The sequence below is a fragment of the Dasypus novemcinctus genome, chromosome 10 (assembly GCF_030445035.2).
Source record: "Dasypus novemcinctus isolate mDasNov1 chromosome 10, mDasNov1.1.hap2, whole genome shotgun sequence".
Classification (NCBI taxonomy): Eukaryota; Metazoa; Chordata; class Mammalia; order Cingulata; family Dasypodidae; genus Dasypus; species Dasypus novemcinctus.
In genome coordinates this window covers 2142394-2167181 of record NC_080682.1, presented here as the reverse complement: position 1 = coordinate 2167181, position 24788 = coordinate 2142394, and the positions used below count along the sequence as shown (strand labels likewise).

Genomic DNA, 24788 nt, shown 5'->3' with positions numbered 1-24788 from the left:
GTGAAGAAGGTCAACCACCACACCAGGGAGCCAAGAGTGCCTACAACTCAAAGCAGGAGGATTGCATCCGTCATCCATGTGGAATCTAATCCCCCTCTTAACATAGATGTGGAGTGGCCACAACCATTCTAAGGTCCGCAGGATGGAGGAATAGAGAATGGATTAGAGTGGGCTTACTAATATTGTATTTATGAACTATTGTGATTAGTAATCGAAGAAAATGTGGCATTGGTGTGGAGAAAGTGGCCATGGTGGCTGCTGAAGGTAGAGAGTAGGAGAAGGAGATGTGATGTGGGGGCATTTTCGGGACTTGGAGTTGTCCTGGATGGTGCTGCAGGGACAGTTACTGGACATTGTATGTCTTCCCATGGCCCACTGGGTGGACTGTGGGAGAGTGTGGGCTATGATGTGGACCATTGACCATGAGGTGCAGCGGTGCTCAGAGATGTATTCACCAAGTGCAATGAATGTCTCATGATGACTGAGGAGGTTGTTATGGGGGGAGGAATGGGGTGAGGGGGATGGGGGGTATATGGGGACCTCATATTTTTTGAATGTAACATTAAAAAAATAAAGCCAAAATGAAATAAAGTAAAGCATCTTAAAAAAAAAAAAAAGAAAATGATCAAAAGACGTGAGCAGGCATTTCACAGAAGAGGACACAGAAACTACCAATAAACATGAAAGCCCAGTCAACAAGCAGGAAAATGAACACTGAAAACATGCCGCAATGCCACTCAACACGCAGCAGTCAACAAAATGTTTATAGCTGTGGGCAAGGATATGTGCCAACAAGGGCGCCTGTGCCTGTGGCAAGAGCATCGGTTGGGCCACCCCTCAGAAAACCGCCCGCAGTGTCCAGCTTGGGGGCACCTGTCCACCCACAGCCCCTCTTCTAGGCCGAGACCCCAGAGCAGGGTTTCTACCTGGCTGTTGAGTCTCTTAGTGGGATTTTGGAAGCAGGTGGGGACACCAGTTGTGGCAGCAGTTTCAGATAGCCCTTGTTTTTCTAGGTCGTTTTGTTTTAAAATCTTTTACTATGGTGACACATGTAACTTACTATTTTCCATTTTAATCCAAGTGTGTAATTCAGTGACATTGAGTAAATTCACAATGCCGTGCCACCGTCACCACCACCAATTACCAAGGCTTTTAATCACCCGAACCAGGAACTCTGCACCCACTGAGCAGTAACCCCCCTTCCTGCCTGGTCCCAGAGCACCTCCCGTCTGCTCTGTGCCTTGGGAAGGTGCCCGTTCCGGCCATGTCCTACCAGGGGAGACGCACACTCTGCCCTTTCGTGTCTGGCTTCTTTCACTTCACGCAAGGCTTCCGGGGGCTTCTGCGCGGTGCGGGTCAGAACCCCGTTCCTTCCTCGGCCGAGTGACCGTCCCCCGCTGGGTGGACCCCATTGGTTGATCCATGCACCTGTCGAGGCTCACCTGGCTGCCTCCACCTTTTGGCTGCTGTGAACGGGGCCGCGATGATCAGTGGTGTTGCAGTGTCTTCAGGAGTGCAAAGCCAGGCGGGCCTTTGCACCTGGCAGGCAGGTGTTTAGGCGGTGGATGGTCCCAACATGCAGGAGGCCATTGAGGGGTCTGCCCTGGGAGGGCGGCAGCACTGACCTGTGTCGGGACTCCATGGACGCTCAGGGTGGGGCCTGGGGACACTGCTGACGGGTCTGGAGAGCGGGCGGCAGGAGGGTGCATGGCCGCAAGAGGACCACAGACCCTAGGAAAATCGGGGTCATGTCTTCTCCATGAGGTTCCTCTCTGGGCGCAGTGGTCTTGGGGGTGTCAGCTCCGTGACGGGGCTCAAGCTGCTGGCACGCTGGGTTGATGGCCACCAAGAAAGAGGCACCCCACTTTTTAGGGACCTCGACCACATTGGGGCATCTGCCCGTGCCCCTCCCATGCCCAGGGGTGCTGGCTTTGCGCAGGGTCCGGGCTCCCTGCAGGCACACCGTGTGTCCCGGCTGAGCAGGTGCGGTGGAGCCTGTGGGCAGTGGAGGCGGGGGACGGGCAGTGCCTGTCCTTTTGGGGGCACAGCCAGGCCCTCCATGGGGAGGGGCTCATCTCCCTTGGGGACACAGCATCTGGCTCCTCCTGGGGGTGGGCAGAGACCGTGCCCTGCCCAGGGAGCCCCAGTCTGACCCGCTGCCCTTGCCTCCCCCAGGGCAGGCCCAACGGCACTGCCCACCGGGCACAGGTGTGTAACCGGACTCTTGGAAGGTTCTGGCACGACAGAGCGCCTCCTCCCACCTCAGCCCGGCGTGCGCCCCTGACCTGCAGCACAAGCGGCCATACTGGCACCACGCTGGCAGGAGCAGAAGCTGCGAGGCTCGCCCACGCCGTCCGAACCCAGCGCCACAACCAAACGACCGTTAGCCAGCAGCCACGTCCATTTCTGAACCGCGACATGGCGTCTTGCGTCCCAGGAGGACAGCCTTCCACCGGGACCCCTCCTCTGTGCAGGGTGAGTGACCTTTCCCACCGCATTTGACCCTTTTTTTTTTTTTATAATGACAATTTTATTTTATTTTATTATTTTTTTATTATTCATTTTTTAAAAATATTACATTAAAAAAATATGAGATCCCATTCAACCCCACCGCCCCCACCCCACCACTCCCACCACAGCAACACTCTCTCCCATCATCATGACATTCATTGCATTTGGTAAGTACATCTCTGGGTATCGCTGCACCTCATGGTCAATGGTCCACATCATAGCCCAAATTCTCCCATGTTCCATCCAGTGAGCCCTGGGAGGATCTACAATATCCAGTAATTGTCCCTGAAGCACCACACAGGACAACTCCAAGTCCTGAAAACGCCTCCCTATCTCATCTCTTCCTCCCATTCCCCGCATCCAGCAGCCACCATGGCCACTTTTCCCACACCAATGCCACATTTTCTCTGTGGACCTTGGATTGGTTGTGTCCATTGCACTTCTATGTCAAGAGGGGGCTTAGATTCCACATGGATACTGGATGTAATCCTCCTGCTTTCAGTTGTAGGCACTCTAGGCTCCATGGTGTGGTGGTTGACATCCTTCAACTCCATGTTAGCTGAGTGGGGTAAGTCCAATAAATCAGAGTGTAGGAGTTGAAGTCTGTTGAGGCTCAGGGCCTGGCCATCATATTGTCAGTCCAGAGATTCAAATCCCCTAGATATATCTTAAACCCCAGCACCAACTACAATTCCCATAAAGTATCATGAAAGACTTGTGAAAAGAGATCCCATCTGAGCCCAGTTCCATCACGCGGAAACACCAGCTCCAAAGAAGGGCCAACTGACATGGCAGTGAACCCCATCTGCCATGACCATAGCACCCGTGGGTCTCTTTAGCCCTCAAAAGAACCAATACCTGGGCTTGTATTTACTTTATCTGTCTCTGAGACTCTGCTCAGGTGTGCATAAGGGCAATCCTTCTGACAACCTCCAGACTCTTTTTTAGAGACTCATAGCCATATAAACTCATTTCTCCTTTCCATTTCCCCCTTACCTTAGGTCAAACAGCATTTTAAACTCCTGTTATTATATGTAGACAGGGATATTCTGGTGGTCCACATTGAACCTTTAATTCAAGGTCATTTTCTAGTTGCATCATCAGCTGGTATTTGGTAATGATCCCTCGGTGCCAGGGAGGCTCATCCCCGGGTGTCATGTCCCACACTGGGGGGAATGCATTGCATTTACATGCTGAGTTTGGCTTCGAGACTGGCCATATTTGAGTAACACGAAGGCTGTCAGGAGGAAACTCCTAGGCACAGTGCTGCTCTAGGCCTTGTTCTTATTTCAGGCATATAGGCTCACAAGCATAGTCATTAGTATCAGGGGCTCACTGTTGGACCCTCATTCCTTCCTGGTCCTTACCGTTGCACCTGGGGGACTGCCGCTGCTCCCCTAGGGACCACGACAAAGCACCCCCAGCCAGGAACCCAGTATCCCCCCAGCTGTTGTTTTTAATTGTTTCCACTATGAGTATATCCAAACATTACCATGGCCATATGCCTGTATAACTCCCTGTCAACCATATATCGCCTGTCCATAACTTCCCATACCAGTGTTCCTCTGCTGCCATTGTTGAACCACTGTGATCCAAAACTTCCTGAATAGTGAAGCCCAATATAGTGCCAGGTTTCCTTACTAGTAAAATGGAATATAGCGATGAGTTTAAAGGTTAGATCTAGAATACGTATTGATTTGGAAAAATTCTACATTTTATCTTTTTCTTTTCTTTTTTCCTAATTATTGAGCTTCTCTTCACAAGAGCCTTAGATCACAGTAATTCATGTATACAATATACAGTACTCCCACACATCCACCATAAAACCTTTTCCCTTCCACAGTGATAATCTTATAACTTATTCATATCATATTTACTGAAACTGATATACAGACTCCGAGACAATAGCTTTCAAACAAGGTGACATCTGTGCTTACATTGTGGTCCATACTTTAGGATATACAGTTTTCTAAATTTTAGTTATCCTATGTTTTACATTATGGTTTACATTATTAGTCTGTCATCCCCTATATGTTTTTGGTGTAATATTACATGTTTTATATCCATCCTTGTGTACTCTCCCAAAACTCCTCTCTTACCCCCACATTTACCTTGTTTCCATCCATTCAACATCCATTTTCCCCTCCCCTGTGGCCCTCAGCGACAGCCAATCTCCATTTCCCGAGGAGCCACATCCAGAGACACTTGCAACAGTGTTCAGGGCCTGACTTGCTCAACTGCCCTAATGCCTTGGGAGCCACCCTTCCTCTCGAGAGATCATTTGACCCTTTTTTAGGTTTATTTTACTCTTTAGAGCAGTTTCAGGGTTACAAAAAAATCATGCAGGAAGTACAGAATTCCTATGCCGCCCCCCACACACAGTGGACGTTTTGAGTTATTGTCGTATTATTACGGTTTATGAACCCGTATTCTAGTTACAGCACACCTAAAGCCCGTCGTCTCCATTAGGTTTCCTCCTCGTGGTCCGCAGGTCGACGGTGCTTTGTGAAAATGTTTTTACGTTGTCACCTAAGCACAGCCGTTTCCATCAGACAGGCCGCCGGCCCCGGCCCCGCGAGGGGGAAGCCTGCCTCTCGTGAGCAGGCGCAAGGGGGGAACTGGGGGCTCTCCCCAAAGCCGGTTCAAAGTGAGAGGAGGGTCTGGGTTTCTACAGTGGGAGGGGGCTGGGGACGCAGTGACGCCTCGGCGCCGCCTTCCTGCCCCGTGGGGATGACCCTGGGGTTTCTCTGCAGGGCCTCTCGGGGTGCCTCCTGCGCGCAGAGCCCCTGGTTGGCGCCGCAGGCGCAGCCTTCTCTCCCCGAGAAGCGGCAGGTTTCCTGGGCTGTCCTGCTCCTGGCTCCGGTTCTCTTCCGTGGTTCTGCCGAGATGTTGTCTTACTCCCGACGTTCCTGGGAGCAGAACTGGGAAGTGCCGGTTATTATCCCAGGAGGAACAAAGAGCAAACGACTACGATGAGGTCAGCACAGAGCCAGTTCAGCCAGTCCCGGGGAGGTGCGGGACTTCTCTGCGCTGCTTGAGGAAGTGGGCAGCAGGCGCCTTCTGGCCCTCTTCCCCACCCGCGTGCGGGCGCGCACGCTGGCCCGCGCCCTCGGTGCCTTCCCCGCCGCTGCGGCCGCTGCTTGCTCGCAGCCAGGCCCGTCACCCTGGTCCCCAAAGCCCCGCACCTCTTACTGGCTGTCACCGGCTTGGCAGCGGCAGGAGGACACTGAGAAGCGGTCCAGGGCTCCATGGCATGGTGTCCTGCGGCTGCCGGAGTCAAGGTCCCAGTGGGCGGCTCTGGGGGTCACAAGTCCGAATTGGAGGGGTGGCTCCCTCCCACCTCATCCAGCCTCTGGGTGGTGGCCACCCGCCCCTGTCCATTGCCATGGGGCCTTCTCCCGTGTCCACCCAGCCCTCTCACGTGGACAGCCCTCTCGGCTCAGGGCCCACCCAGTCCAGTTTGGCCCCCGCTTAACCAGGCACATCTGCAAAGACCCTATTTCCAGACAAGGTCCCTGTTCATGCGACGGGGCTCAGGCCCGGGGCGTGGTCCAGCTCAGGGTGCGCGGGCCGCCATCTCCCCCGTGACGCCAGAGTCACTGCCCCTGGGCCCGGGGGACCAGCCTTCTCCGCAGTGCGCCGGGAGGCCACGCTGCTGCTTCCGGGGGACCCGGCTCATGCACAGAGCTGCTTCCCTGCACCAGAGCCCCCACGTCGGGGGGCACAAGGGCACGTCTTATGATTGTAGCTAACAAGGCGTCCACACGCGTTTTACTTCTCGTGCCTCTTGGTCCATATTCTCCCGGTTTGGAGATTTTAGTAACCAACCAAGGAATGCTTGGTCAGCCTCGTGGAATTGGAAGCTGTGGGCGCCACCTGGCCATTTGGGGGTTCTCTGCCACTGGGGTAAGGGGCCTCAGAGGGGGCCACGGCGATGGCTGGGGTGGTCCGGAGCAAACGGAGACGGCACTGCTGGCTGCGGGTGGCCCGAGGGACTCTCCTCATCCGGCCACGTGGCGATGGAAGTGGCGGAGGGCCACGGCAGCTCTAAGGGGCGGCCCGGCACGGGGCACAGCCCCCAGGATTGAAGAGTTGGGTCACCCACCACGTAGAGACCCCTGGCCCGCTGCGGCGACAAGCCACGAGTTCAAGCCGCGGCCTCGCGACTGCTGCTGCGATGCGCGTTCTGGAGCGTCGTCTTGCCTGCAACGTGCGCCCTTTTACAGAAGCCAACCCCTGCCTGACCTTTCTCTCCGCGCCTTCGCGGTTTCTAGCATGTGTCGCCGGTGGGCTCTTATATTTACTTCCAGGCTGCAGAATACTGGGGTCAGAACCGGAGGAGCCCCGGCAGCAGGTGGCTGCTGGGCATGGGGGCGCGGGGACATGGCCTGCGCACACTCGACTGTGGGCGTGACCGGACCCTAGGTGAGGGGGTACGTTCTTGTTTTTTTTTTTAAAGATTTATTTATTTCTCTCCCCTTCTCCCCCCAACCCCAGTTGTCTGTTCTCTGTGTCTATTTGCTGTATCTTCTTTGTCCACTTCTGTTGTTGTCAGCGGAACGGGAATCTGTGGTTTTTTTATGTTGCGTCATCTTGCTGTGCCAGCTCTCCGTGTGTGCGGCGCCATTCCTGGGTAGGCTGCACTTTCTTTCACGCTGGGCGGCTCTCCTTACGGGTGCACTCCTTGCGCGTGGGGCTCCCCTGCGCGGGGACACCCCTGTGTAGCACGGCACTCCTTGCGTGCATCAGCACTGCGCATGGGCCAGCTCCACACGGGTCAAGGAGGCCCGGGGTTTGAACTGCGGACCTCCCATGTGGTAGGCGGACGCCCTAACCACTGGGCAGAGTCCACTTCCCTGTTCTTGATTTGGGACGTGGAAGTGTGCATGTGTGTGTGTGTGTGCAAGAGACTGGTCAGGCAAGGGGGTGGGCTTCAGTGGACGTGCTGGAGACTGGACCGCGGTGGGCAGTTGGCACGTGTTGGCTTCCCACCAAAGGAGAGCCCCCTCACTTGGGGGCGATCCCCCATTACTGGTCTTGGGGGTGGCAGAGCCTGACTCCTCTGTGGAGGTTTGAAGGCCCCGCGCCTCCCCCAGCCTCCTTTGGGTTTTGAGGAAATGACGCAAACGCTCAGGAACAGAGAGAATCCGCAGAGCGGGTCTGAGCGCCCCGAGGGGGCCTGAGCGGGGCGGGCTTTCCAGAGTGGCCCCATTGAACAGCCCGCCCTAGCCCCCGAGGCCTGGGAGCTTGCTAGCGGACCCCGTCCACAGGGGTTCTCCAGCTGGGCCCGACCTCATCCCACGAGCCCTGGAAGCTGAGAGCAGAAGTCAGAGAAAGGCAAGGCGTGGGAGGGGCTGGGCACGCTGCAGCCAATGGCGAGATGGAGGCGCCACATGCGAGGGAAGGCGGGCACCTCTAGACCACAGGGGACGGACCCCAGCTGACAGCCAGCCAGGAAGTGGGACGGCCAGTCCTCGAACCACAAGCCTGGAGTGCCATTTCCCCAGAGCCTGCAGGCGAGAACCCAGCCCCACAGGTGCCTTGAGTTTACCTGCTGGGACCCCACACGGTGCTAAACATGTGCTACATGTTTTGTTACATGGCACGGGTGACTAGCATAGCATTGTCTTAAGGTGCTAGACATGTGCTATTTGTTACGTGGCACAGGTGACTAGCCCAGTGGGAGTCCTGCAGCCTGGCTCTTCCGGCCTGGTCCCACACCTTCTCAGAATGATTCTTTTTTTCCACCATCCAGCTGGGTCTTCTCCCCTTTTCCAGCCCACACTGCGGTGGAGGGGACAGCCCCTCAGCCTCTTCTTAAGGGCTACGTGAGGGCCGCTGGCTGGGGCGTCTCACTCAGGGGCAGGCGGGGGCAGGGCAGGGGCTGGGACAGCTGTGCTGGCACAGCCGAGGGCCAGGAGGGCTCCAGTGACCAGCCCGGTCCTGGACAGTGCCTGTGCCAAGGAGCGCTGGGTACAGGTGTGTCAGGAGAGTCAGGGGGACCTGGGCTGCTGGGCCCGGTGGCTGTGGGCACTGAGAAGCAGTGGGGGTGGTGGTGGCCATTCTAGAATGCAAGGGGCCAGGCAAGGTCCCCGGATGGTGTGGGAAAGGGTCAAGTTTAATATTCACAAAGCAGAAGCGGCTCTGCTGTTGAAGAGGGAGGGTAAGGGTGCCAGCGGCTTTGGCAGCCAGGAATTTGAAAAGTGGCGCAGAAACGAGGGAGGGCCAATGGGGAGTGCTGGGGGCAGGGCCAGAGCAGGGAGGGCCAATGGGGAGTGCTGGGGGCAGGGCCAGAGCAGGGAGGGCCAATGGGGAGTGCTGGGGGCGGGGCCAGAGCAGGGAGGGCCAATGGGGAGCGCTGGGGGCGGGACCAGTGGTGAAAGTGGTGCCAAATTTGAAAAGCCTGTTGGAGTGAAAGCGGCGCTGAGCTCACCCAGCCCGGCAGAGCGTAGGGAACGCGGGAGCAGGGACTGAGAGTGGGAACTGCATGAGCTAGTTAGATCTCTCCGACAGGCTGTGACCCCTGAAGTGGCCAGTCAATGGGCACAGGGGAGGGACCCTCGTGTTAGGTTTAGGGCATAAATGTCAGCATTTCTTGCTGTTTGCTGGGCTGGTTGTGTTATCCAGGTCGTGTGTCCGTTCTTGCAAGATGGTTAATAAAGTTCTTTTCTCCTCCACAATCGGGTGAGCCTTTGTTTTCCTCCAGGTGCAGCTTCCTTTCTAACGATGGGAAGGAAGGGGGTCCAGGCGGCCAGAGGCAGATGCCCGGGAGGGAGGTGGGTGGTCCTGAGCCCCCAGGAGCAGGAGGGGCTTCCCGGCTGCGGTCCTGCTGGTTTCCTGTTTTGGGGCCCTAGGGCTCCCCAGTATCTGAGATCCTGGCCTGGGGACCACACTCGGGGCCCAGGAGCAGCCACCCCCTCTCCCCCTGCTGGCAGAGAGGGCCCTTGGGAGGGCAGGTCTGAGGGGGTGGGAGCAGAGGAGCGTCCATGTGTGGCTGTCACAGGGCTGGGCTTGCCTGGCACCGCCCCCCCAGGTACCTCCCCTGTAGAGAGTCAGCCTCGGTCCTTGGCCTGGGGTCCCGCCCCGCTGGGCAGAGGTGCAGGCGGCCGGCGGGAAGTGGCTAGCGCGGTGTCAGGCTGTAGCGGCCCCTGCGGTCCAGGCCGCAGCCGGCGCGGATGGCGAACCAGAGGAAGGCGCTGAGCAGCATGGCGTACACCTGGGCGCAGGCGGGGCGTCGGGGGCCGGCAGGAGCTGGGTGCGCCCCCCTCCACCCCCTCTCCCGCCCGGGAGGGGAGGGCGCGGGTACCATGAGGGCCAGGACGAGGCAGGTCAGGGTGGAGGCAGTGCCCAGGAGGGTCCGCAGGAGGCCCCGGATCCCGCGCAGGCAGTCCTGGAGGGGGCGACCCCGCTGGTCATGGGCGCCCCCGAGCAAAGAGCCACCCGAGCGGGGTGGGGCCAGCCCCTGCGGGGACCCTGGGTGGCTCGGGCTGCCTGAGTCACCCATGCGGGGTCCCGCTCTGGGTCTCCGGTGCTCAGCCCTCGGGAGAAGGTGCCGGCCACGGCAGGGGAGGGCGCCGGCCACGGCAGGGAGGCAGCCGGCGGGGCAGGGCCCGGGGCCATCCTTGGGCAGGGCACCCGCGGGGTCTCTCCTCCAAGCAGGAGGGACGGCCAACCCAGAACCCCTCCAGCCAACATATTTGGTTCTGTGAAGGACCCCAATGCATGCCAGGTGGGTGCGGGCAGGATGGGCAGGGCGAGGAGGCCTGGGCCTCCCTGAGGGCTTGCTGGGTTGCCCTGGAGCTCTGGGCTCCCTGGTTCCTGGGGCAGCGACCCTGGATGACCCACCCCAGGAGCCCCCTGGGCCCCCAGCCCCCCTTTTCTTGCTTCCTCCAGGCGGGAGGAGACAGATGCTGGTACCACCGGACACTGGGGCCTGACACCCCCGCTCACCAGCCCCAGCACCCGCCTGGCAGGCCCACTGTCCCCAGTGGCTCTGCGGACCCCCAGCCTGTGCTGCCTTCCTCTGCTCCCAGGGGGGCTTGACAGCCGGGCCCCTCGTCCCCTGCCCTCGGGACGTGCCTGAGGCCACGCTCGCCCGCCCGGCCCATCAGGGATGGAGCAGGCCTGCTGGACCACCCACCACCCCGCCCCTCCGCCTGCCACATTCGAGCTGCCTGCGCCCCGCCTCGTGGAGGGCTGCCGGGGCCTCTCGCCGCCAGGCAGGGCATCTGGGCAGGCGGCCCGTGGAGGGGAGGAGGGGGAGGAGGAAGGAAGGGCCCCTGCCCCATCCCACTGGTGGTCCCTGAAGGCCAGCGGGGACCACCCTGACCCTCCAGCCAGCTCTCTCCTTCCAGCCCCTTCTGTGGGAGGGTAGAGGGGAGGGAGCTCAAAGACCACCCCCACAGGATGCCTGCGTTACCCCAACAGCCGACCACAACCTGCCTCCCACCTGCTCCCTGTGCTCCTAGAGGGTTCCACAGGCAGGGACAGTGGCTTAAAAATTAGTGTCAGTGGCCTCTAAGACAAGCTCACAGTTGCATGAGTAAATGAAGGAGCCAATGAATCAATGGTGTGTGAGGCCCATGGGAGCCAGACAACCCTGCCAGCCCCTGGTTGCAGGCCCCACACCCCCAGCCGCCCCAGGCCACTCCCGAACCCTCCTGCAGCCTGCGGGCCCCCAGCCCCCTCCTCACCTCTTTCTCCCCCTCTGCCCCGGGGCACAGCTCCACTTCCGCACGTCTCAGGAGGCTGAAAGGGGAGCTCTTCCCGCAGCACCCAAACTAGAACAAGACGGTCAGCTCAGGGTCCCCGGCGGAGGGGCGGACCCAGGTAGAGCCAGCTAGAGGCCGGGACTGGGGCTCGGAGGATTCGGTGGCCTCCACTGGCACCCCCGAGCCCTGGGCCCCCGGCAGGAGGGGCTGTGCCCCCTGCCCTGCCGGCACGCCCCCTCCCGACCCTGCCCCTCCTGTGGCCGCCTGGCCAGACACCTTCCAGGGTTGGTGACAGGGACCCATCTCAGAAGGACCAAGGCGGGGCAGAGGCAGCGGGCCCATGTCCAGGACCCCTGCCCTGCGCCTGGCTTTGGCTCCGCCCAGTGCCCGCGGGAGCTGACCAGCCCTGGCTCTGCCCACTCACCGCGTCCTGCACGGCCGCCAGCTCCTGCCTCCCGCTGCCCGGTGGGCCCCTCAGCGCCCGCTCGTACACCAGGTCATAGACGTCCAGCACGGCGTCCTCCACCTGCCAGGGAGCATCATGGGATGGGCTCCGGCCCCGGAGACCCCCGGACTCCTGCCTTGCCCAGCTGCCCCCATCCACGGCCCCCAGCCAGGCGGAGCCCCCGGAAGGCAGAGCCCGTCCCCCAGCGGCTGCGGCTGGCCCACAGCAGAGAGGGCCCCAGGTGTGGGGACCACTCCCCAACTCAACCGAGGTGCAGGGCCCCGCTGCCCCCCAACTGCCGCAGCCTCACAGAGCCCCGAGGGGCTGGACGTGTCCACCCTGCTTCCGTGGAGGCTGTCGGTGGCCGGGCGGAGAGGCCACTCAGGCTCTGGGGATGCTTCTAGGTCTCTCCTCTACCCATTCCTGAGATCCCGGCAGCTGGGCTCGCAGCAAGGCCTCTGGCCAGGGAAGCTGCGGCCCCCAGGGCCAGTCCTGGGTGGGCGGGACCCCTGGGGCGGATGGTGGAGCACGAGGTCCGGGGGCCTGGCCGGGCTCTGCCCTCGAGCCAGGCACAGCCGGCCCCGGCTCCTCGCCTCTGCCCCTCTCGTCTCCCCTTCCCTGCTTCACCCCCGCTACCCCACCCCCGCTGAAGGGCCCTTCCCTGGCCAAGGCGCTCCCTCCAAGACACCTGGGGCCTCGCCTCCTCCGGGAAGGCCCCCGACTGCTCCAGGTCGCCCGGGCTTGCCCCCTCCCCTCCCCACACCCCATGCCCGGCTAGTGGCTGAGACTGCTGGGGGCTGGGGGCTGCCCCAGGGGCACTCCCGCCAGGCCCCGCAGCCAGCCTCATCGAGGGCTCAGGCCGCGCAGGCGGGCGGTGGGCAGTGGCGCCTCTCCTGGCCAGCTGTGCCCCGAGCCCTGAGGCAGAGCAGCTCAGGACTGTCCCCCAAACGCACCCCTGGCGCTCACCGTCCCGCTGGCCGCTGGGTAGCAGAAGCCAGACCCGAGGCGAGGCCTGTGCCCAAGGTGGCCGGCCCTTCCCTCCCCACCCGGCAGAAGTGGGCAGTGCCCTGGGCCGGGGGCAGGAGCAGGCTGGGGCCCGCTCCTGGCCTCAGTTTCTCCGACGGTGCCAGGCTCCTGCACAAAGGTCGTGGGCTGGTCTCGCGGGAGGGGGTCCTGGTGAGGCTGGGGCTGGGGTCGGCAGGGCAGGCAGCCGTGACGTGGGGGCCCGCTTGGACCACCCCTCAGGGCTGCCCCACTCCTTCCGAGGCCTGCTCGGCTCTGGGCGAGGCGTCGCTGTTATTAGTAATAGTAATAGGAGAAACGCTCCCTGCTGGCGACGGGGGCTCTCGATTCTGCTCACCTGGGGTCTCCCCCCAGGACCCTGGAAGCAGGGGCGACGAGCCCCTCGCCCGGGCGAAAAGTGGAGCACAGTGCAGCCAGCCCCCCACCTGGGACCCCAAAGCCTGCCCGCCGGCTGCTCCCCGGGGCCTGCGGGGACCCTGAGAAGACAGGCCGGTGGGTGGCCTGCCCCGGCGCCCCCGCCAGGCTGTGGGGTCTCCACACCTCACCTTCCGGGGGTCCAGGGTGAGGACCTGGAATGGGTGGGGGTCCCTGGGCTGCTGCTCCTCGTCCCCCAGATGTCCCCTCCCAGCACCCCCAGGTGGGCGGGAGGCCCTGCCACGCTTCGCCCCAAGACCAACCCCCCTGGCCATCTGCTCGGACGCCGGCCAGCCCCGTCCCACCGTCTCTACAGCAGCCCCGGTCGCCCCCGCCAGGCCTCACCTGTGCAGCTGCACGGGCGGGGTGGCCGGGAGGGGGCGGGGCGGGGGCTCTGGGGGAGGCCAGGGGCGCTGGGTGGGGCCTGAGGTCGTCCTGCAGGCCCTGAGAGCCACGGCACCCACGTGGTGGTCTCAGGAGAGGGGCCCAAGAGGAGGCCAGAAAGCGTGGGCATGCAGCCTCGCGGGCTGCCACATTTGGCCAGCACAGCAGTTGTCACGGAAGCGGGCAGTCCGTTTTCCTATCTCCTGGGGACAGGAGAGCCGTGGCCAGCGGCTCGCGGGCTGCGGGGAGGCCTACTGACGGCCGTGCCCGCTGCACCCGACCCACTTGCTGGCCTCGTCCCTGGCCAAAGCCCAGCCTCCCCAGGAAGGGGCAGCAATTGAGGCCTCCCTGTGGGGGGCTCCAGTCCAAGGAACAGCCTTCTGCCCAGGCTACAGAACGGCGAGCCCCGGGCTGGGAAGGGAGAAGAGCAGCGCACGTGGTAAACGAGCTTTGGGGGGAGGCCGGGGCACCCCCAGGTCGCATTCCCGCTCCCCTGCTCAGGCTGGGCCTGAGCCCCTCCATCTGCTCAGCAAGGGGGCGAGCCAGCAGCTGGGGTTCCCACCTGCTTTGTGCTCTCCATAGCTTCCAGGGCCCGCGAGGAGAAAGTGGGTGCAGGGTCCAGAGAGGGCACACAAGCCCCTGGACCCAACATCCCCCCCACGGCACCCTCGGAACCGGCCAGGCCCCTGGGCCAGCCACCCCACCCCCCCAAGGGCTTTGGCAGCCTGCGTGGGCCCCCGGGTTTGGGGGCACACGCCCCCTGCCTCCCCTGCTTGGGGTGGTGGAGATGGGAGCCCTCCACGCCTGCACCCCACCCCCCCAGCCCCGCCAGCCACCTTGGGGGGCCCGCCTGGCCTGGGCTGTCCCCTGAAGTGGAGCTCGGTTAGGCCCCGGGGCCTCGTCCACAGCTGGGGGGTGGGGCTGGCCGGCCCCTCCCCTGCGCGCCCTATGGCCCCGCAGCGGGGGACACGGGGGGAACAGCAGCGGGGTTCAGAGGCCGGCAGCGGCAGGGGGCACGAGGGTCCCTCCCTGAGGCCCTCAGTGGGCCTGCGGGCTGGGTGGGGCAGAGGTGGCCGTGGGCAGGGGGCCCTTTGGGAAGGGGCCAAGCCCGAGCTTGGGTGCAGTGGGCCGCGGAGCAGGGCGGCCGTCCCTGGGTGCAGGGCCTCTGTGGCCCTCTGAGCACCCCTTCCTCCACCTGGCCGGGGGCCCCCCCCTTGAACCCCCGCCCCAGGCCGGGAGAGCGGTTCCAGGTCCTGAGGCGCCTCCCGGGACCCGAGCCGGAGCAGGTGTCCCCAGGGAAGTGTTCTCACTTTGCCCACGCCGGGGTCACCTGGGCCAGCCCCCCCGCCTCGGGCAGCTCAGCGTCCTGGCTGCCAGCCCACAGGACACGGCCACCCTGGAGTGAGGCCTGGGCACCCTGTCCCCAGGTTCCTGCCCGCCCCCCGCCGCAGCACCCCGAAGGCGCTCTCTGGGCACCCGGACCCGTCTCCCACGAGCTGGCCTAACCCTCCCCCTCTCCCACCCCTCCTGCTCCTCAGGGCATCCTCTGGGGTCCGAGTACGGCAGGGCTGAGGCGCTCAGCGGGGAGACGCACCCCAATTCCTGCAGAAGGGGCTGGGGTGCGGCCACGGCCCAAAGCTGCCGCTCACCTCCTCCTCCCCCCGCATCCCCGGACCCTCACCCAGCCGCAGCGGGGTCTCCCCAGGAAGCAGCGGTGGGAGACGAGAGTGCAGTGGAGCTGACGGCCCCACTCCCCGGGCAGCCTGCCAGGCAGCCTGGCACTCACCTGGGCAGGGCACTCACCTGGCTGGGGCTGCGCAGTCTCCAGAAGGCCACCTGAGCCAGCGCGCAGAACACGAGGGCGAAGCACAGGAAGCCCTGGGGGGAGGGCGGTCACTCTGCGGGGCTGCCCCCCCTTCCGGGCCCCAGGCCCCTTCCCGCCCTTTCTTCTGGCGCCTTCCCCCCGCCCCCGTGGCTCGAAGGCCTGTCGAGCCAGTAGCCCAGGCCACGGCCACAGGGGCTGCTTCGGGAGGCGCCAGGGTCTGGGGGTGCCGGCAGGGTCCCCGTCCTGCCCTCTGTGCAGGGAGGCGCCCAGGGCCCAGTGCAGGAGCTGCGTGCCCTGCTCTCTTTAGGTTTCCTTCTGTTTTCTGGAATTTGCCACTGGGCCTCAAGCCCAGGCTCTCCAGGTGGGTCCCCCGTGGGCTGCAGGAAGCCGCAGTCGGGGTGGCAGGGTGGGCCAGGCAGGGGCCCAGGGTGGCCGCGCCTCCTGACCTCCGGAGGCCACCTCCCCGCCGCGGCCACGCGCTGGGGTGAGTGTCGCGTGGCCGGGCCCTGCCCGGGAGCCTCCCCCAGGGAGACAGCCGGAGAACAGATGACCAACGGACGGAGACCACCAGGACACTGGACAGGACGGGCAGGGACGGAGAGACAGGCCAGGACAGGGCAGTGCCACGGCCCCGCGAGCACCCCCACGCCCCCAGGCTCAGGACTGGGGGCTTCCAGCTCAGGAAAGCAGGGCTGGGGGGCAGAGTTTCCCGCCCCCTCCCTCTGCCTTCCCAGAGATGGCAGGGCCTCGGTTTCCGGGGGCTGCCCTCCCCACCCCCACCCCTCCCCCCCCTCCTCCATCCTCCCCACCCCTCCTCATTCCCCTCCCTCCTCCCCACCCCTCCTCATTCTCCTCCCTCCCCCCACCCCCTCCTCCCTCCCTCCCTCCCTCCTCTCTTCCCGCTCCTCTTTGTCTCCTCTCTCTTCCCCCTCCTCCTCCCACCCCTCTCCCTCCCCCACCCCGCTCCAGCCTGGCCCCCGGCCCCGGCCTGCCTGCCCCATCTGGAAACCATTGCTCCAGGCCGCCTCCGGGCTTGAGGCCGCGAGCCAGCTTGGGACGGGCCTTCCCAGAAACTTTTCACTCCTGGGGGAGAAGCACCCAGTTCCCGCCTCCCCGCCCCTCGGCGCCCTGCGCAGGGGTCTCGGCGGCCACGGGCGCGCCCAGGCCCCAGCCCCAGGCCCTGCACCAGGCCCCCGCGCCGCAGGGCTGCCAGCGGCCGGCCCCGGCGCCTTCCTCACTCCTCCCAACTGCAAACGAGCAGACACCCGAGCGGACGGGGCGGCCCTGCCAGCTCGCGGCCCGGGCGCGTTCCTGTGCGCGAGGCGGGGCGGGAAGGGGCGCCGCGGGCGGAGCCGGGCTCGGTGAGGGGCTTTCCGCAGCCCCCCCCCCCCCCCGCCTCCCCGTGTGCCCGCACACGCAGACACGCAGGGGGTGCGCACGGCGCTCGGCCCCACGCGCCACGACGACAGCCCCGGAGGGCAGGCCAGCCCCCCCCCCCCCCCGCGCACGTGCACGCGGCACACGCACGTGCACGCACGCGACTCAAGGGGCAGGTGCCGCCCCCTCAGAGGCCTCCCCGGGCCCCAGGGGGCCGCGCTGAGACCACTCCCAGATGGGGCCACGGGCCGAGGTGCGGGCAGGGGGCGGAGGCCGCGTCGCCCCGTGGAGCCCCACCGGCTTTGGGGAGTCGCCGGGCTGAGCGCCCAGGGTCCCCGAGCCCCTCCCCAGGGCAGGGCCCAGAGCCCGAGTCGGGGGCGACTGGGCCACACCCGCGGCCTGAAGGAGCCCGGCTCCGGCCCCCCCACGCCGCGCCCCTGCCCGCTGCCCGCCCCGCGGCGCCCCTTGCTGGCCGGCCCCGCGGCCCCGCGCGGCTGCGCCTCCCTGGCGTCCCTGTGCCACGTGCTTTCCGGAACCCCCTTTGGCGGGAACAGTCCGCCACCCTCGTCGCCTCCCCGCGGGGCCTCCCTTCCCCGCCCTCCCGCCCGGGCGGGGGTGTGGCTGCACAGCCAGGGTTTCCGCCCACGCCTGCCAGCTCTGTCCCTGCGCACGCGCCCACGCCCAGGGCAAGGGCCCAGCGGCCTGGATTCTGCTCTGTACCCCCCACGCCTGCCGGGGCTGCTGGCACAGGGCAGAAGCTTCAGGAGGCCACCCAGCCCGCCCTTGGAGAGATTTACAAACCCGCAGTCATTCAACGAACATTTGCTGGGGAAGGAGGCTGGCGGATATTCTGGCCTAGGGGAGGGGTCTGGCCTCGGAACCCACCCAGGGACTCAGAGCCCTGGGCCCAAGCCCCCAAGGGCCACTGTCCCCATGGACAGCTCCAAACCTGACAGCCGGCCCAGCAGGGGTGGACCGTGTTTTAGGAGGGGGGCGGGGAAGGGGGGAGCTGGCAGGAGGTCTCCGCAGAGAGGCTGGACTGACTCTGGGTGCCAGGGAGCCTGAGAAGGGCTTGGGGCAAGGAAGGTGTGAGAGCCAGGCAGCTGGGTAGAGTGGAGAGCCTGGGCCCTGGCGGGGAGCCGTGGCCCCCGGGGAGGGGGCAGTGGAGGGGTCTGTGCAGGGCAGCTGGCAGGTAGGACCTGGGGTGACCTCCCGGGGCCTGGCTGGGGTGGCCGGGGGGCCCACGAACAGGTGCGAGGGACCCCGCAGGCCCTACATGTGGGGTGGAGGTGGAGGGGCCTATGGCAGGGTGGGGGGACACCCCTCCGACAGCTTGCGAAGGAAGGTGGGAGTTGGTGGGGGCGGGTGGGACGGGCACCCTGGGCTGCTGACCGGGTGCCCAGTGGAAGATGGAATTCACCCGAACTCCATTCCGAGGGGCCCCTGTGTCTCTAGAAGGAGCCAGAGCCCCCCCGTGGCCTTCGGGCCCAGCTCCGGGGCTGGGGTGCTGCGCTCTGCCTTTGGAGCTGGCAGAGGGCCCGGCTGCCCCGCGTGCCCGGCCTCTGTTCCCTGAGGGGGCGGGCTCCCCGCGGGGCTGGGGTGGGGGCGCCTGGAGAACTCACCCCTGCCATGAGCCCCTCAGCCTCCCGCGCCGCCGCTGCGGCACTCAGCAGGGCCCCCAGGCTCAGGAGCGCGGCCAGGACCATCCCCGCGTAGCAGGCTGGGGAGGGAGCGGGCGGTGAGGGGGGGCCGGCCCACAGACCGGGAGGCGCCCCCCCAGCAGCCCCCTCCCCCAAAACCAGGAAGACCCCCCCCCCACGCCCTTCCTGCTCTGGCCAGGGACTATCTTTGAAGCCACATTTGCCCCCACCCCAGCCCGTGGAGGGAGGGTTTGTTTGGTCGCCTTATCAGCAGGGACCCTTCCGGGGGACCCTGGCAATCTAAGGAAGCAGCCCCGGCTTCCTGCTCCCCCAGGCAGGGGTCCTGGGGTCCGGTGCCAGGAAGTGGAGCCGAGGGCAGGAGGCCTGGGGGCCGTGGGCCTTGGTCTCCCCAGAGGCCGGTCTCTGCACCAGCGAGCCGAAGGGAAGGCGTTCCCCCCGCCAGGCCACATCCGGCCCCCCCGCCGACCCCCCAGCCCCTCTGCACAAAGGCTGCACCGCCTGCCTCCCCCGCGGAGCCTCTCCTCTCTGCTTCACTTCTCAGCCCTCTGGAGCCCCCTCTGGTAGCTCCCTGCACCCCAAATGGCTCTCGTCACTGTTCCCCAAGGCCTCCAAGTGGCTCGGTCCCGCGACCTTGCCCCCTTGGCACCAGGGAACCCTGCTCCCCCTGGAGGACCCTCCTGCCCACCCCTACCTTGCAGCGCTCCTGGGGAGCCCGCCCTGTCTCAGGGCTCCGTCCTTGAACCGTCGGGTTGTGGGACCAGCTGCCCGGCACTGTTCCCGGGGGTCTCCCTGTCACCCACCCGCTGCCCTGCAGCTGGCCCCGTCTGCCTGGCACACCCATCCTGGCGGCTCCCTCTCCAGCAGGTAACACTGAGACCCACTTTGTGCACACCTGGCCGCAGCTTTGGCTCCAGCCTGGCCCCTGGCCACCCACCCCGGCCGCACGTTCCAGGAGCTCCTGGGAACTTGGAAAGCTGACGAGGCCGGGCCAGCCGGGGTTTGCAGGCTCCCGGTGTGCCGGGTGTACGGAGAGCTGTGTGGGCTCCTTGCAGCCCCCCGCCCCAGGCCCCTACCTCCCCCTGTCCCCGCCTCGGCCTCTCGCCCTCGCCCATACACCCCCTGCTCCCTGCTCTGTCGTGGCCCCCTCTCTCTGGAACACTCTGCGTCTTCCACGTGTCTGCACATCTGGTTTCCTCCTGTCCTCAGGGCCTGCTCCAAGTGCCCGTGGAAGAGGCCCCACGGCTCTCTGTAAGCGCGCGCCCCCCAGCCCCCCCACCGGCGCTGCTCCTCCACCCTCGGACACGCTGCGTGCCCGGAGCAGAGGCTGGCGCCGCAGGTGTGCAGACATTTCCGTCGCATGCGTGACATCAACGACAGGCTGAGCCCCCTTCCACTGACGCGCCCACCGCCAGCTCCAGGCCGCACCCCTACTCTGCCGCGGGCGGCCCCCGCATTGAACCGAGCCCTCACTGCGGGCCGGGGGTCCTGGCGCAGGGGAAGGCGGCGTTACCCCGAACACACCCACTCTGTCCCTGAGGCCTGGCCTCCCAATGGGGCCGGGCACCAGCCAAGTGCGGGCAGGTGACCCAGGACAGGAGCTCCAGGCCCAGCCTGCCCCGAGGAGCTCGGACCCCGGGGGGCTCCCTGCCCCTTGCTGCCCTCCCTGCTGCCTCGGGGGAGGGGGGCGGCTGCCGGGGCCAGGGGAGCCAGGCTCGGGAGAGGGGAGGTTGAGGGAGGGTGGGGCAGTGAGCGGGGGGCACACTGGGAAAAGGGGGTGAAGGGCTTGCCCCCTCAGAGGCCTGCTGGGGGACCTGCCCATGGCTTTGTCCCCGGGAAGAGGCCCTGTCCACAGCAGGACTGGCCCGACGCCCCCCAGGGAGACCCCCGCCCGCCGGCTCTGCACCAGAAGCCCCTCTCCCCAGAGCTGCCAGTCCAGGCCCCTACTTACCCCAGCGGTGCACGGCCTGGTAGGGGTTCCTCTCCAAGGCCACACGGCCGACGACAGCTAAGTGGGTGTGGGCGAGAGCCGTCACGGCGGCCACGGAGAGGGCCAGCAGCTGCGGCGGGGGCCGAGTCAGCGCGCAGCGGGCCGGGGGAGGCCCCCCAGAGCACCCCGGACAAAGGGCAGCCTCGGGGGCTCCCCGACCAGGGCCCCTGCTTCCCAGTGCCCCCTGAGGCGGGCTCAGCCTGGGCCACCGGGGCTCTGTGGGGTGGGCTCAAGGGGGTCTTCGCCCCGGACCCCCCTTCAGACTCGCAACCGCACTCCCTCCCCCACCCAGCTTTTCAGGGCCTCCGTCCTTGTCTGCAGGGTGGGGAGTGGGACCACCCAGCCCGTGCCACCCCCTGCCCCCTCCCCACGCTGCGGGGCTCAACCCGGGCCCTGTGTTCCCTCTCTGTCCTGGGAAGGCACCCTAAGTGGGACGAGGTGGGGGAGCCCCGAGTCCAGGAACACCTGCCTTGGGTATTGCACCCCCCATCCCGGGTCATGGCCCCCAGGACCCCGGGCTCACCCTCTGGCCTCCCACAGGCCCCCACTGCCCGAGGGTCACAGACAGTGCCCAGGGGCCGCTGCGGGGGCAGCCCCAGGACCCCGGTGCTCGCCGCAGGGGCGGGACGGGAGAGTAGGGCTCATGCTGCAGAGCATTTTGGGGGTGACCGCGGTGTCTGCCCCCCTCAGCCGCAGCCCGCCCGCCCCCCACCTGGCCTGCCCGTTACCAAGACCAAGAGTCCGATGACCAGCAGCTGGCATTTGGCGAGCCTGACGCCCCGCCAGCGCCCCATGTCGCCAGCCCTCTCCTGCACCCTGCCCTGCGGTTTCCAGCCGGGGAGGGGCCGCAGGCCACAGCTGCCGCCCAGCACCTAGGCCGCGACCGTCCGTCCGCCCGTTAACAGTCCCTGAGGACTGAGCCCCTGGGGCCCCCGAAAAGGGGCGGGCAAGAGGGGAGGGGCGGCAGGGCCAGCTGCCCCCACCTGCTCCCGCCGGCCCCTCCCCCAGCCCCGCCCACGATACCAGGGCATCCGCGGGTGGCAGGGCCCCTGCGGGCAGGGCGTGGCCCGCTTCTGCTGTGGCCGCAGAGGAGACTGGGCGGTCTTGGGGGACGGGGTGGGGGCTGAGCGGGAGCCGGGGAGGGGGTGAGCTCCCCGTCCTGGGAATATGCAAGCAGGGACTCCTGCCCGGGAGCCCTGCCTGGGGAGGACATCCTTGGAGGAATTTGGGAGGCAGGGTGGAGTCAGGAAGCGCCCCTTGAACGTGACAGCTACATTTTGGACGAGGCAATTAGACTCTCTGTGCCCGAGAGGGACACCTGGGGGACGCGGAGAGGAGTGGCTCGGGGCCGCGGCGGGGGTGGGCGCTCGCTCCCGGCCACGTGGGGCCCACGCCGTGAGTAGACGAAGCCGTGCCAAACCGCGGCCGGGGCGTGGCTGCAGTTCGGCCGCCCACGGGCCGGGCCTGTCCAGGAGGGCCTGGGTGGCCAGGCCACCGTGGGCCCGGAGGGGACGGACGCTACGCCGGCCGCGACCACGCCGGCCAGGCCCACTTTGACCCTCTGGGTTGTTGCCGTGGTCCTCTGAAGCGCGGCGCCAGTGCAGGGACCCTCCACGTCGCCGCAGCTCCCCCTCCTGGCTCTACCTTTGTGGGGTCTTCCTGGACCCCCCGGCCCCCAGCGGGAGGAGCTGGCCCCGCAGGTCCACGGGGCCTTCTAGAAGCCAGTAGCAGCGCCCGGGTGAGGCCGAGTCACCTCCCTGCCCTGCGGGAGCGTGGGGGCCGCCGGGAAGCCCCCTCCGCCTCCCCTGGACCCCCTAGCAGCTCTGGCGCTGGGCCCGGGTGTCCCCGCCGGGGGGCAGGTGGGACCACGGGCACACCCGTGGGCTGGCACGCGTGAGCCCGCGGCAGAGTCGAGGCGCGGCCACGCTGGGGCTCGGGCAGGGGCGGGCGGTGGGACGACAGGGTGCGCGGCCTGGGTTCCGGGTGTGTCGGGCCCACTGTGCCCCCCGCTCCGTCCGCCCCACCAGACCCCAGCCCAGCTGAGAGCCGCTCGCCACGTCTGCTGGCTCCCAGCATCCTGTCTGCAGCTTCAGGGAGGAAAAGCGGCTCCGGGCGTGCAGGCGGGGACCCCACGGGCATGTCACCCCGGGGCCCGGGGTCCGGCCCGGGTTGTAGCCCCATTGGGCGCCGACTGCGTCAGGCTCAGGCACGGGGCAGTGGTGGCCTCGTTGTTTTTTTTCACCAGCCAGGAAACCCCAGCTGGGCCCCCCAAGACCAGGACACTGACCACATCCCCCTCTCCCAGAGCCCACTGGGACCCCTGGCCCATTTCAGGCCTCACCCACCTTCCCCGGGGGGCCCCACCCCATGCCCCTTCGCTGAGTCACACCTGACTGATCTGCAAGAGGAAGTGGGATGTTGGGGTGCAGTCTCCACCCCCTGCCCGTTACCCGGCCCCAGCTGCACCCACCCCCTCCTCTGGGCATCCTGGGGTGCTAACCATTCTCTCTGGGGGGGCAGTGACAGCTCTTGGGGGCCAGGCAGGGGCCCCAAAGGAGCTGGATCAGGGTCAAGGAGCTGGGCCTGCAGCCCCTCACCCACTGTGTTAGTCACCAAAGGGGTGCTGACGCAAAATACCAGAAATGGGTTGGTGTTTATAAAGGGTATTTATTTGCGGTAGGAGCTTGCAGATACCAGGCCATAAGCATAAGTTACTTTGGAGCAAGATGGCTGCCGACGTCTGCGAGGGCTCAGGCTTCCTGGGTTCCTGTGTTCCTGGGGCTTGCTTTCCTCTGGGTGCGAGGTTCCTCTCTTCCCAGGGCTGGCTTCTTTCTGGGCTCAGGGTTCCTCCCTTCCAGGGTCTTGCTTCTCTCTGGGTTCAAGATTCCTTCCTTCCCAGCATTTGCTTCTTCCTGGACTCAGCATTCCTCTCTCCCTGGGCTGGCTCCTCTCTCCTCTGTGAGCTGACTTCCTGGGGCTTCAGCGTCAAACGCCAACATCAAAAACCCCCACCTCTGTCCTTTGCCATGCCTTTTATCTGTGAGTCCCCACCCACCAAGGGGTGACACTCCACACCCTAACGACGTGGCCCCATCAAAGCCCTCATCATAGCTCAATCACGCCCAGTAATAGACCAAATACAAACATAACCCAGTATCTCTCTTTGAACTTCAGAACCATATCAAACTGCTACACCTGCCTGGTCCCGCTGCATCCCCTGACACACCGCAAGCCCCCGTGGCCTCCGCGCTCCTAAGGAAGGGATCAGGGGTGGTGTGTGGACGTCGGTTGCCGTTTGCCAGCCACGGGCCTCCTTTTTCTCCCACTTCCCGCCCTCGTCTAGTAATGAATTGATTCTTTGGAAATAGTTTCGTCGCAGGAGCCCGCTGCACCAGCCCCCGTGGCCAGCGCTGGGTCAATTTGAGCGAGAAAATGCGTGAAGTAGTCCTAGAGGGTCTCTGCCTGGTGTGCCTGGCGGCCGTGACGTCCCAGAGTAGGCCGGCTCAGAAACAGGCCCTGGCGGGCTCCTGGCTTGGAGGCGGGAAGTCCAAAACCGCGATTCCGGCAGGGCTGGCTCTCTCCGGAGCCCCCGCGGCCCGGGCTGGGCCTCTCCCGCCTGCCCCCCGGCCTCTGCGGCCTTCTCGGCCCCCTGACTCTGGGTCTTCTCTTTCCAAGAGGCTCGCTCGTTCCGCGAGGCCCCACCTTAGCTCCAACACCCTTCCCCGGGCCCCTGGCGCCTCGCCCCAGGAACGTGGAGTGAGGGGAACACGCCGATCATCCACGTCGCGGTGCGTGATGCAATCAGCCACGTGCAAAGCCGCATCCCTGAGTCCCCGTGACGCAAACGAGCCACTGACTGAAGAGAAGGCGGTGGCGCAGGCGCAGAGCCCCCAGCGGGGGAGATCCAAGCAGTGTGAGCAGGTGCTCGCCCGAGGGGCTGCACTGGGGCCCTCCTGCTGAGAGGGCAGCCTGGAAGCGGGAGGGGCGGCTCCATCCCGGCGGGAGGACCCCCTGGGCGGTCAAGGGCAGCGCCAGCAGAGTCACGCTGACTCCACTGACCAGCGCTTGGAAGTGGAGACGGCCCTGCCTCTGGGGTCTTTCTCCCCCACTCCCAAACCCCCCCCCCCCGCCCCACCAAGAGAAAACATCAGACACATCCCAGCAACTCCCTGCCCAGCCTCCCCCAAACCGTCATGGTCGTCCCCAACAAGACAAGTCTGGGGGCCCCTGACGGCTGCTGACGAGCGGGGTCCAGGGCAGAGAAGTCCAACAAGGGGTGAAAATGCAGGTGAGCTGAGTACAGCCTGGGCGCTGGTGAGTAATTACATAAACGACCACATCGCACGCATGTCAGGTGTCAACAGCAGGAAACTGAGGCGTACGGGAAGTAGGACTGCCTTTGAGAATTTTCTGGAAGCCTGAAAGTGTTCCAGAAAACAAAGCTTACTTA

At 65.3% G+C, this 24788-nt stretch overlaps 1 protein-coding gene across 2 annotated transcripts; it reads right to left on the bottom strand.

Annotated features, from left to right (window-relative positions):
* Window positions 1-2615: 2615 nt before the first annotated feature.
* On the bottom strand, window positions 2616-21310 carry TSPAN32 (tetraspanin 32). Of its 2 annotated transcripts, XM_058304956.2 has the most exons (8): window positions 21067-21302; window positions 20300-20408; window positions 18313-18410; window positions 15292-15366; window positions 11647-11748; window positions 11205-11291; window positions 9818-9901; window positions 2617-9727 (listed from the first exon to the last, which is right to left on the bottom strand). In XM_058304956.2, exons 1-8 carry the CDS (start codon window positions 21130-21132, stop codon window positions 9632-9634), a joined length of 717 nt encoding a protein of 238 aa, XP_058160939.1. In that variant the 5' UTR covers window positions 21133-21302; the 3' UTR covers window positions 2617-9631. The 2 variants fall into 2 exon arrangements, with proteins under 2 accessions (XP_058160937.1, XP_058160939.1); XM_058304954.2 differs by having other exon boundaries at window positions 2616-9901; window positions 21067-21310.
* Between the last annotated feature and the right edge of the window lie 3478 nt (window positions 21311-24788).